Genomic DNA, 12,881 nt, shown 5'->3' on the forward strand with positions numbered 1-12,881 from the left:
ATGGATTCACATGTAATGACAGAGCATGTAGCCTAAGATCAAAGCACATACAAAATTGATTCTTTTAGGGCAGCTTTATATAGCATTACCGATTTCTTTTTTTTTAAAAAAACCCTGTGCTAATGTTAAAGGAGAAAAGATATGGGGCTGAATTGCACAGAGAACAGGTAATGGAATACAGAGCTTTTTATCACTAGTTAAATGATCAGTGTGAGTATCTGATAGTCTTAAGTCCAGTTCCTAATGCATGAGTGTTTGGCAGTTTAGAAGTCACCATTCACACAACTTGACTTCCCCGTTGGTATGCTCAGAAGCACTGTGAACTGAATACATGGAGTTTGATCTGTCCCTTCACTCTTACAAGTGAGCCTTGTAAGAATCGTACAAGAATCGTGCACTGCTACTGCTTGTGCTATACCTGTGGATAGAACACTTCAGTCTACTGCCATTAATAAACTTGACACCTTTTGTGAACACTAAATTACACAAGAAAAATATGAGAAAACAAGTCTGACTAGCACCTGGAGACGATCTGTTATGAAGAACTTAACCTTTATTCATGCTGAATTGTTTAAGTGAGTATTTTCACAAAAATGTCAATAGTATTTTACATTTCTTTGAAATATATTAAATGACATAAGATTTTCCTTGTGAACTTTTTTTTTTTTTTTACAATTATTTCAGTAGATGTTTAATTTAGATTTAATAGTTTTCCAGGGTGTAGTTTACTTTTAAGTTTCACAGAATTTTAAACATTAGTTTGCTTTAATAACTATTTTTTTAACTGTATTTCAGCTCCAAACACACTCGAGTATAGCAGAGCATCAGCAAACTCACTGTAGTTTGCAAATTACAGTAAATTTTGTATGAATAAAGTGTAATCTTTAGTAACTAGTCATATTTCTTTTGCCATATCCAGAAGATCATTCAAAATACTGAAGCTCAAAATAAGACTTACCATTTTTCTATTAACTATGTAAGCACATGGTTGAAAATCAGCAGTTTTGTTTTTGTATTCCAGATTCAAGGCAATGGAACAATTTCAGCTCGTACTTTAGCTCAAGCAGTAGCTAGCACAAAAGCAACATTAGTAAATCATGCATGCTTTGGAACAGCCATTCACAGCCCATTAGATGTCTTTTCACAACAAACATTTTAGAGAAAGAAATATTAGTTTAAAAAAAGCCATCCTAAAAAATTATAAAAAGCCCTCTCTCTTGGATTGCAGTGAGAATGACACTATTTTTCTCACAAAGATTTTAATAAGGTACACATTGCATATATGTATACATATGAGCATGGACACATGCAGAGTTTATGAGTGAAAGACCACACACAAACAGGACAGCAAGATATATGTTAGACAAGATTGGAAAGAAGGGCTTATTCAGGTCTTAAGAACAAATATAGTAAATCAGCTTTGAAAAGCTTTAACTTGTAGCTGCTAGTGACTGCAGGAAGCACTTAGGTTAGGCCACAGACTGTTGTATATGCCTGTAAATTTCTGCTGGGAAAGAAGGACACTACATGATCAACAGTGCGTGCAAAAGGAAAGTTTCTACCGGAACAAAGTGTGGGAAATGAGTGAGAGGTACAGACTCACTCTGTCTGCGGTGCGGTGGAACAGTCCGAGGGATGCCCTGGAATGAGCCCTGCCAGGGAGAGAAGGAGGGAGCAGAATACCCACCCTGTGCAGAAAGAGAGGGGGAAAAGGTATAATAAAAAAAAGAGAACAGGGGAAAATAAGACACCAAAAAAGCCAGATTGGTCCTTTTTCTAATAAATACAATACTATTGCCATTTACAATTATTCTCTTTTCCTAATCTTAACACCACAAATTACTAAAACCATTAGCAAACCTAGACAAGTTATGATTCCCTCATTAGACTAGGCAGATCCCTTACTTTCCCCCTGTATGACAGCGTACCAGTGATCCCGTGGTTTACAAAATCTATATTTAAATTATATATATTGGCATACCTTTTGCGTAATATGGTTTTAGGTGTTAATTTGTTATGCTGAAAATAGCCCCAACTCAGACAAGACAAGGAAAGAATAGTTTTTTCACGTAACATTTATAGACAAAGTTCTCTTTCAAAGCACCTCCATGTAAGTCAAAATACGCGTTTAACCATTTTATTTTATTGTAAAGACATATGAGCTGTAGCTTGCAAAAAATGTACTAATGGAGAGAAGGTTTTCTGGCAAGCTTAACTGTGGGCTTTAGTCCGCATCCTTCAGATCTGGGTATGAACAGTTACTGAATGCAAAAGGGCACGAGTGAAGTCTGCCAGCATCTTTATGCCTTGCTGTGGGTAGCCGGAACCCTCCATTACTGGATCGTAATGTCACAAAATAATATATAAAGCTATCTTTAAATGCTCTCTGAAAATGCAAGATTTGTCCTGCCACATCCCTAGATGGTTATTTATCTGGTATACATCAATGACACTTACAGCTGCATTTCAAAACAAGTTCTTTGTAGACCTACATGATATGCTGGTGACAATCTCCTAGGACAACAAACATATCTTTTTTATGCAGCCCAGCATTTTCTCCATAACCTTACCTTTAAAAGAAATCCATCCAAACTGGCATTTCTTTCTCTCAAGTCACGAAATAATCCAGGCTTCCTACCTCAATCCACAATCTAAAGTAATTTTCCATCAACCATGTCTAAAATTAAAACTTAAAACTTTTACTTTCACAGATTGTGTAGTACGGAGACATTAGTGTTAAGACTTTGAGAAGACTCACCACTATTAACTGGCAGCTTTTACTAACAGATAATGGACATAAGATGATGAAACTGGAGATAAAATTTGTATGCCGGAAAGAAGAAAAGTGATTTCCAGAATTTCTCAAGGCACAGATTATTTTTCCCCCTCAAAATCTTTCCAATTTTTTAACTGTTGCAGAACTAGGCTTCCCTTCCAAGATATTTCTACAAAAATACTCTTTTTATTTAGTCCAGTGATGATCAAAAGGTCAAGAAACGTTTTGACAATCATCTTCATAATTAGCCTGTCTCATTAGTTTCACTTATTGCTATTCAAATTTCATCACAAGAATGTCAAAAAGCTGCAGGTTGAAAAGTATTGTGATATCACCACGTGTGTTTGGTCAATATTTAGAATTTGCCAACAACAGCACCTTTAGGGTCCGACATCAGACTGTAGAAGATTATTTTTCAAGAGGTGCTGCCTGAGTATTCAGAAACCGATGAGATAAAAGTATCTAAGAGCCGGTCCTGTCAGAAACACTTTTTAACTTACACGGCCATAGCTAGACACACATATGTAAACATTTATGGAGCCCTCCATCAGTGGTTGTTAAGGCCCACGCAGGCTTTGGCCAAGGAGTAGACGGTTATATGATGGCAAATTCTGCTTGCTGGAGGTCCAGCAATGTTATCAGCACAATTTGGACCGTATCCACTGATGTCGGAATGAGAAAAATATTCCCATAAACAAGGTACAATCCGTGACTGAATTTTTAAAAAAAATGTTAAGACACATGGTGTCCAACAGCTGCATGCACAATATTGGAACATTTTCTACAATCAGTAGGAAAAAGACCATCTAAATACACAGTTCAGAGCTCACCCTAGCTGCTTCAGGTAGCTAGGCCCATGAAACAAATTTTCAGACTCTCGTCCATGGTTACTATAATCTTAACACTGTTGACAGGGCTGGCCTTGTGAGGATCTTTGATTTTGGTGAAGGAAGGAGAGATGTTTCTTTCAAGTTACTTCCAAATTTAACTAACTCATTTAATATAAATAGACTGGGGAAAATTTTGGGGCCCAGATTTCTCCAGGAGAAATTAAACTCGGCTGTTTGTATTTGGTTCGTGTGTGGTTAACAGATTTAAAAGTGAACTGAGCCGTTGTAGGAATTTTTCTACAGTAGGGTGATTTTTAGCACTTATGTAATACTTTATAAAAATTTCTCAGTAATTTTGTAGGGCACGTAATTATTATTAATCCCCATTTTACAAATGTAAAAACTAAGGCAGAAAGGTTAAATGATTTGACTAAGGCATAAGAGTTGGAGTTACAGCTAGTCTATTTTAGATCTGGACCTCTACTATAAAGATTTCCTGCTTTGAGTTATTTACCTACGCATTTTTGGTCAACTGCTGGAAGTGGTTATTTAAAGAATCTTCTTAGTGTGCCAAACAGGGTATTAACCTTGCTCTGGGAAAGAGCCTGCGGGGTGGTGTTATTTTTGCGTAAAATGTGCTTAATCTCACGAGACGGGACAGTCTACTAACTCCAAATGTCACAACATTTATTTTACTGTAAGTAAATATATCTTGCTGTTTTCTAATGTAGGTTTAATGGGTTTATTCATTATATTGTATGCACCAATTGTCCAATTTTAAATAAAGATGGAAAATAGAAAAGATTATATTTTAAGGGGACATTGTCAAAGCAGAAGTTGTGAAGTAAGTATTTCCATATCTAATGGGAGGGGAATTTTGCTTTTTAACAATAGCATTTACAACTAAGATGTTTCAGCAGACAACTACTTAGCCATACTGTCTACATAATGATTCACTGGAGGGTGGGGAAAAAAAACAACAAAAACATCTGCTGAGAAGACAATGCCTCAGGCAGCATAAAACTGGGAGCAGAAAAGATCAGAAAAGCTGCTGCTGAACATTTCTATTCAGACTACAGCAGATTTTGCAAAATAATAACTTAGTCTGGCAGTGCCCCATTAAATATGGAAAACAGTCACATACAGGCTGAGAATCCGTGTCCCAGGGTTTAGCCCAAGCAGGATTACCTCATTATAAACTTCTTAAAACAACCAGGCCACACTGAAAAAGAAAAATGGAAACATCACTTACCTTAGCTTCTCTAAAGGTGTTTTATGGATTTTCCTGGATCACAGAGCCTTTGTGTGAGACTGGTGGAACTTAAGCTACTGTAGCTCACAGTTTCAAGGCAGTCATAGCAGATAGAGTGTAAACCAAGTGCCCTACGGGCTGTCATGTGCCTCTCCCTACTGAGTAAAATGCTGCTCTCCAAACACCCCAGATACGTACATTGAGTGCATGGGAGCAGAAACATCCAGAAAGAAAAGGCAATTCAACATAATCATAGTAAGATAAAAGATAAGCCTCAGAAAAAAGCGAAAGGTATGAAACAAAGTAACTTATACACTCTGAGGTGAAGGGAGTGGGCCAGTGAGAATCCTCCCCAAAGATGCTGCCAGCTTCATCCCCTACTTTTCACATGAGACCTTGGTCTTGACTATTTACGAGACAGGGTAAGCTGTAAGGGATTTGCCACATACTCTAAAACAGGGTGTAAGGGCAAGGCAACACTCCTGAATGGCAATTCTTGGGCCATGTAATTCTCAATCATGCCCCTTGTACACTTCTGGACCAATATTAACTGAAAGTCAGCTGTTTTTGACAAAGCTAGGGAAAGTTAGGGTCCTCTCTTGCAGAGTCACTACTGCATGAACATGCACTTGGCATCTGCAGAGTCCTGGAGCTCATGCTCATTCAAATTATAGTCACCACCTTGTTGATTAGCCTTTCCAAACTCAAGGGGCTGGAATAGCTGATGAGATAGGGATGAGGACCAGAGCTTCTTAAGGAAGTTTTATGCAGCATGGATACTGGCTGCGTCGGAGCCCCTGGCGCAAGAGGTGTCAGTAAAGGTGTCCAGGGCAGAACTTCCTGCACAGGAATGCCAAGTCTCAGTAATGAGCCTCAGCCTCAGAGCAAAAAAAGTACTTGAGTGCTCCAAGAGAACATACGCCTGCTAATACAGGGCAAGAAAAATACTTAGGAACTTCTATTGTGTGGTAATCTCACAAAGCACCAGGAGTTATTGATTCTAATTTCCAAGGATATAGCAATATCCATATCCCCATCTCTGTTTCAAGCAAATGAATGCAGGAGGGGAAATACAGATGTACCAGTATGAGGGTGCCTGGAATCAGGGCCTTCAAGAATGTCAGGGAGAAGCTGACCCCCTATGTGTCTCCTAACTCAGTGAGCTGCACAGAATCCCCACCTCATATAATAACCAGTGCCAAACATCCAAGAGCACCTGCTTGGTGGAGATGCAGGATGCTTCACAGGGAAGCCTCCCTTCTTAGCTTAGCAAGGAGGCAGAGCCTGCACTGATATAAGTAGCACGGGCACTGCATCATGGTGCTGGGTGGCCATTAGCTTTGAGAGTTTATCCTTCAAAGCACGCCAGGCTGGCCTTGGACTAAGTTACAGTGGGCTCCATGAGTTGCTTAAGGAGGGCTTGAAGAACTCGCCACATTTCTGAAGTGCTGGGGATGACATCTGCACATGTATTGGGCACTCCTGCACATCGCAATTGAGTCAGAGGCAGACACGCAACATACACAATTCTGTTCTGAACATTGTTCTGATTCACAAAAGATTTGAAGCTGCTGAGTAGTCATCAATCTTCTTTGGACACCATAACTAATAAAAGTATAAGGAAGTGATGCAAAAAGGGAAATACCAGACAATCAGAGAAACTAATGTTGAGCATAAAGGTTAGCACTGAATTAAGACATATGCTGAGCAAAAAAACAGAAGTTCAGCACCAAAGCAGCAGAGCAAGTACCAATACACTCAGCTTTAAGGCTACCTTAAATCATACCAAAGTGCCGCCCCACCCCCCCACCCCAAAAAGGTCCAGATGCCAAATCAAACAGCAGGCACCAAGATATTGCAGAGGTATGCTGAGCCAACTAATTCAAAGACTTCAGGAGATGTAGAAATCTGAACCAGGCCTGACTAGAAGGCAAAGTTGGAACAGATAAAGGATAGGATACCTCAGCTAGGATCTAGAGGATAATTGGAGCAATAGTCAATGTTGTGCTTGTTCCTGTCAAGACTTGATTTGCCAACAAGAATCAACAATGAACTGACGGAAAAGTTTAGAAGGGTGAATTTATTCTTGGCAGAGGGTGGCATATGACTGCAAGTTGGGGAAGTAGCTTCCATTCTTCCCCATCTACTGCTTCAGGATAGAAAAAAAATACTTGAGAGCTAGAAGAGTTCCTTCCATCAGTCTTATGCCAAGGAGCTGAGACCCAGGAGTGATAATCGTGCACAGATTGTATCATTAGCAAATTTAATTTTTCTGTTTTCTTAGGAAGTACTTACAACTGTCCTCATAAATACAAGTCAAACAATTTGTCATCAGCAGATTTTTAAAATGACTTAAAGAACAGGCTTTAAAAATTCTGTATCTGTTTAATATTAGAGACAGTAAACCCACAGTGTCTTGAATCAATGCATGCAATGGTTAGAGACCAATATATTTAATCAAAGTATTTCTAGCAAGTTTGAACTTTCGAAAGTCAAAGGTTGAACACTTTTTTAAAAAGGTAAACAAACTGTAAAATTAATTTTTATATTTGTTCTCAGGGGCTGAATACCCTATTGCTACTTTCAAAAGAAAGTTACCTTTCCCTGACTCCCAAGCACAAAGTTCATTATAAACCAGCCTTGCAAAATTCTACTTGCCCACTTCCCTAAGGCATGTAAAATATTAGGGTTTTTTCATTATTGTTGTAAAATAAACAGTAGGTAAGGAGATTTCATACCTCCAGTGGTGACCTCACATGACAGTTTTTTGAAATTGTTATGAACTATCCTGAAATTATGCCAGGACAGGGAGCAGCCCATATATCTTCAATAACTGGAGATCAAACTACATTAAAGTTATTGCCATTACCCCATCACAGTTTTTAATTGTGGTAGCTGACATCAAATATAAAAGTCTTCAAACATATACAAGACTAAAAATATAACTTTCCTTTGTTGTGCCTAGATGCTCCAAGATTCGTAAAAGCCAGTGATCTTACCTTATATATCACATCTGCTGCAATATCTAGGCATGTGGCAGCAATTTGAAGACTGCACAAGCCTTGCTTCCAATAGATTTCTATTTTGTGCATTGACATCAAGTCCTTAATATTAAGCATAACTTCCTATGAATTAGTTTATCTAGGGGTTTTGTTTTACTACTTAACGATAGTTTTAAAAGATAAAGATTAATGGAATAAGTAGATAACATACAGGAGATCATAGTGAGTCCTTATGGAGCTATCATGATCTACTGCATCAGTGAATATGTGGAAGGCTTTATTCTATGGATTATCGATATAATTCAGATAGTAATGGTTCTCTCTAAGCAATTATGGTCTGCTGCACCAATGGGGGCCTACATTCATAATATAATATGCTATATAATCAGTACCCTATATACCATGAATGCAAAGTATGTGTAATAAAAATCATGGACGTGACCAGGCAGGCACACTAACTGCTTTTAAATAGCAATGTCCCAATCCTTAGCTATTTTAAAGAAAAATTTATTCCAAGTCTCTATGCCTTATGAATGAGTTAGAGATGAAAAGAATAAATCTAAAACTACAAAGCTTGAAATTGTTTGTGCACTTGGCTTAGAAAACAGAAGAAGAACTAAATTTGCTTTCGGAAAGTGTCTTGTGGTAGAGATCTTGAATGAAAAAGCCCAGCACAAAGAGTGATGATCCCTAACATGCTAATGGAAACAGATATGCTATAGTGAAATGGCCATGGTAATGGCCACCACTTTTTAAAAAGGAGTTTGTTTAATAAGAGCACACATCCACTTACAAAAACAAAACAAAAAACCCAAAAAGTGGAAGGATGGAGTGCACTGAAGTATAAACCATCTTAAATTAATCCTAAAAATGTAGTTACCGAAGATAATGTAAAACAAAGTTATTTAACAAGGAACTGCTAAATTAGAACTCTGTTATACTTTAAAAACAGGGAGCTGCAGCATCACCACCACTGCTAGAATAGTTTATTCTTTTATTTATCCGTTTTATTATTTTATTCTGACCCCTACGCTTTGAGATCCTCTACACTAATTGTTTGATATGTAAGTTCTATTTCCTAAAATATTGCTAGGGATGGTGGTTATGATTTCAGATGAATACTTACTCTATAGGAGATGTTGTAACACATGACTACCAGAGTTGCCAGGATTTATAAATCGGTAATACAATTCTAAAAGTCAACATACACTGACAAAAGGAGCTCTCTGACCTTCATATTTGACAACATTAAGGATCTGAGAATTAAAGTGTCTAGAAGAATTATACTTTTGCTACAGGGTATTCAAATTTCACTCTGTTCTGCAAAATATAGTCCATTTGAGTAAACAGTCACAACATTTCATAATTAATACCAGATTTAGCAGTACTGAATTTGAATTCCAGGAAGCAAGCATCATGCATTTAAGGCTATTATTTCAAGCTGACTATGAAAGATAATGAAGCACAAAAAGTTATTAAAAAACTACATTGTTTTGTGGTGAGAAAAGATATTTTATTATGGTCTCTAATGCTACTTTCTTTTATTGTATTCCTCCATCATGAAAATACAGCTTATTGTCTCTCTTTTTCTTTTTGCAAGTGATATTTTATATAATTTGGTTCCAGCTCAATTGTGATTTCATGCCAATACTTCTATATTTATAATTATACTAAGCCATGTAAGAGAGTACACAAACATTCACATTAACAGAGAGACTATAAAATTGCTGTCACTGTGAAATCAAGCTAAAAAAGTTTTGCATGCACATCTTCCATTGTAGCTTGATAGAGTCACTGTTTAGCAAATCATTTCAATGGAATAAAACAAAAGCTTTAAAAATGTGGGTTTTGTACTTGGGTTACAATATGACGGGAGGAGGAAACGGATTGAGAACATTTATTTTGAACTGACTTATTTAAAATGAAGGGTCAAAAAAAACAAATTAAATTTCAATGAAATAGTGCCTTAGTGCTTACTGTGGCCGTGTCTATTTGTATAGCTTATCTGTCTCCGACTTGGTTCTAAGGACACATATAGAAGGTAAAGAACATTTATTTGCTAAACTAAACTAGGCCTACATAGATTCCCAAAAAACTAAATTTAAAAACCAACTTTGTTAGGAATTAGAATTTGAGTCACAAAAACAAGAAAATTACAGGTTAAGTGGAAAATACATGTGAATGGTGCATAAGGACCATAGGCTGATTTTTACAATAACCAAATGCTGCTTAACTCCCCTAGGCTCCCTTGAAAAATCAAAGCTATACAGGATAACATAACAAGGTATTCATCAACCAGAGGATATCAAATTACCTAGTTTTAGACTGATAACCAGGCTATCAACATATGTAGACAAATTTAGTACAAAAAGTATTTAGCATTAGTTAAATCAGTTTTTTTTTCCTGCTTCACCTTTTCATTCATTATATACATCAGAAAATTAAACTAAAAAGGCAAAATTTGTTTAGTGTTTTCCAATTACAAACCAAAAGCCACAGGGTGCTGTGCTATTGCTAGTTAATATTTTAACAGAGTGGCACCCATAATGTGGCCCAAGAACCACAAATCATCTGTGAAACTTTTGCTGGTGACCATCCATCTCACCATGGACCACAATGTACTTGCTCTCTTCACCTCCAATTGCTGTAATTAAGGCTGTGATTCTGTCACGGAAGACATGGATTCTGACTTTCCGTGACATCCATGACTTCTGCAGCTGCAGCAGCCTGTGCAGCTGACTGCGAGGCACGCGAGCAGCTGGCCCCAGGGCCAGCCACATCGGCCCATTAGTGCCAAGATCTAGTCACATCTTTCTTCACGCCCTCTTTGACGACACAGAGTTCCACGTGGCTAATATCTTTCAGTTTTAAAGGGCCTTTCCTTCAGAAGGAAAAGTCATTCATAGGAACCACTTCACCCACAACTGAAATTCTCCATGACAGACTGTAGAATGTATCCTATGAGGTGCTGTTGTATGTTGTTAAGCAATACATCAAGACAAAGTGAAGAACCCCATCAACTGAAATTACAGAGACTATCAGTAGACAGAACGTAATTACCCAAACTGGAATTTGGCCAGGAGACCAAGGTTAACACCTCTCTTATAAGAAGTACCATAGTCAGCCCTATAATCATTGTGCCAATTTCTGTCTCATTATAGAGACAGAAAGACAGGCAGTGTCATCATCAAAACGTATAATTGTGTACATCAGAGGGATACCATCTTGGGGGAAAAAAATCACATTTCTGTCTAAAAAATTTTAAACCCAATAGTTACAAGCAACAGCAAGATTACACACACTGAAAGTTAACAAGAAAACTTTTTCTGGTTTACTTTGAATATTTGACACTTTCTGAATAGTCATTTTCATTTTTTCCCTTGGTCAGTTTTTCCTCTTCCTGTTAAGATCCTTATAAATATGAAGAGGGTAGCTCAAACTTATACTATTTATTATTTTATGTACAGAGAAATATTTTTTTAAAAAATAGGACATTCTATTAAATTCATATATGATTAAAACTGGAATTTTAAAAAAAGTTTCCAAGAAGTTCAAGTTGACAGCCTCTCTTTAAAACACAGAGTATTACACAACATTTCCCTTCATTTCTGGGCTCACTCCTCAGATCCTGAACATTAATATTACCTTTACAGTTTAATTTAGGCAATAGGTGAAAATTAGACTCTAAGTGCAGTTCTAGGCCCAGCAGTTAATTGTGGGGACGTTGTTATAAAGGAGAAACCATTGCATTTCGCCCTAATATGCACTCATTCAAATTGATTAAGGATATATACAGTGTCTGAGCCAACTCAGACACTATTTCACTGATTTGTCTGTGCTATTAAAGTCTCATCAATGTTCCTATTAAACATGCATCAAATCAAACAAAAAGTATACCTAACTCATTTTTATTTGTTTTTCAAAATCATTAGATTATAGATTCTTTACCTGCAAGATTATATTAAGACATTTGATTTGTAGAACCATTAAAATTGGTTACTATCTATAGGAGTGGGGCTCTTTGAAATGATTGTCAGTATGGATCCCCACTCTTGGAATAAATGAGCTTCTGGTGCAAGAGCTTGGATCCTTCTAGATAACAGTGTCCACTGGACCATTCACCCTCCGCTGTCTCCAAATTTTTAAGGAGAATGGTTCCAACTGCTCCTGCAGTTTCTTCCACTGATTCAGAAATTTTCATAGCAGAGACTCTGAAGTAGCATGGAATTGTTGATCCTTATAGGTGATCAACTCAAACAGCCACATAGCAAGTAACTTGCTTTTTTTGTGAATTACCCATAAGGGTCCTCCTTTTTTGGAGATTAACAAGAAGTTATGAACTGCCAAAAGGAAGGTCTGAAAAGTATTAATTAAGAGGTACTGCAAGATTGCGCCTCTGAATTGGGCATCTAATGTACAGCCCAAAGCAAGAGTATAGTGTTGCAAAAGTGTGTATACAGACCATTGCATATTTCAGTGATTGACACAGTGCACATGGATATTGTAGAAGCTGCCTCAGACTTAGCCGAGTGCACGCCAATACCTCCAGGTGGCTGAATGCCTGCCAGGTACCAATAACTATATAAATATAACCTAATGCATTTGGACACTCTTTGAGCAGAGAGGTCATAAAAAATGTCTAGAGAATTTATGCATAGATTCAGTACTAGAGCCTGATCTCCCGTCAAGTGAACTAGACTCAGCACAATTTACAAGCAGGCTAATTATGGGAGTGAGATCACGGGCCACTTTAGAAAGGAATTAGGAGTGAGCACTCAGGACTAAAATTTTTATGGACATGGTATAGAAAGGAACAACCTTGACGACTACAAAGCACTAACTTGTGGTTGTGATAGGAGTATGTGGAATACCGTCTCCAAAGACAACAGTCTGACAAAGTTCAGATTCAGATCCCACATGAGAAGTACTGTATGCATTAGAGGAAATATCGTGGAGTTACCCTTTCAGAAACTTAGTTATCATAGTGTCAATGAAGATTGCCCATCTACGTACCAGACTGT

General features: G+C 37.4%; 1 protein-coding gene across 4 annotated transcripts in view; it reads right to left on the bottom strand.

The window, feature by feature from the left end:
* The window catches only part of CCSER2 (coiled-coil serine rich protein 2), a 137,493-nt gene that overhangs the window by 19,077 nt on the left and 105,535 nt on the right, over positions 1 to 12,881 (bottom strand). For 2 of the 4 annotated variants that reach the window (XM_084632930.1, XM_084632929.1), the window contains exon 10: positions 1,604 to 1,688. The exons of the other annotated variants lie outside the window; for them this stretch is intronic. In XM_084632930.1, the coding sequence (XP_084489056.1) occupies positions 1,604 to 1,688 (85 nt within the window). The remainder of the gene's footprint in view (positions 1 to 1,603; positions 1,689 to 12,881) is intronic. 4 annotated transcript variants of the gene reach the window in all.

Source organism: Lepidochelys olivacea (genome assembly GCF_965140295.1).
Source record: "Lepidochelys olivacea isolate rLepOli2 genome assembly, chromosome: 7".
NCBI lineage: Eukaryota > Metazoa > Chordata > Testudines > Cheloniidae > Lepidochelys > Lepidochelys olivacea.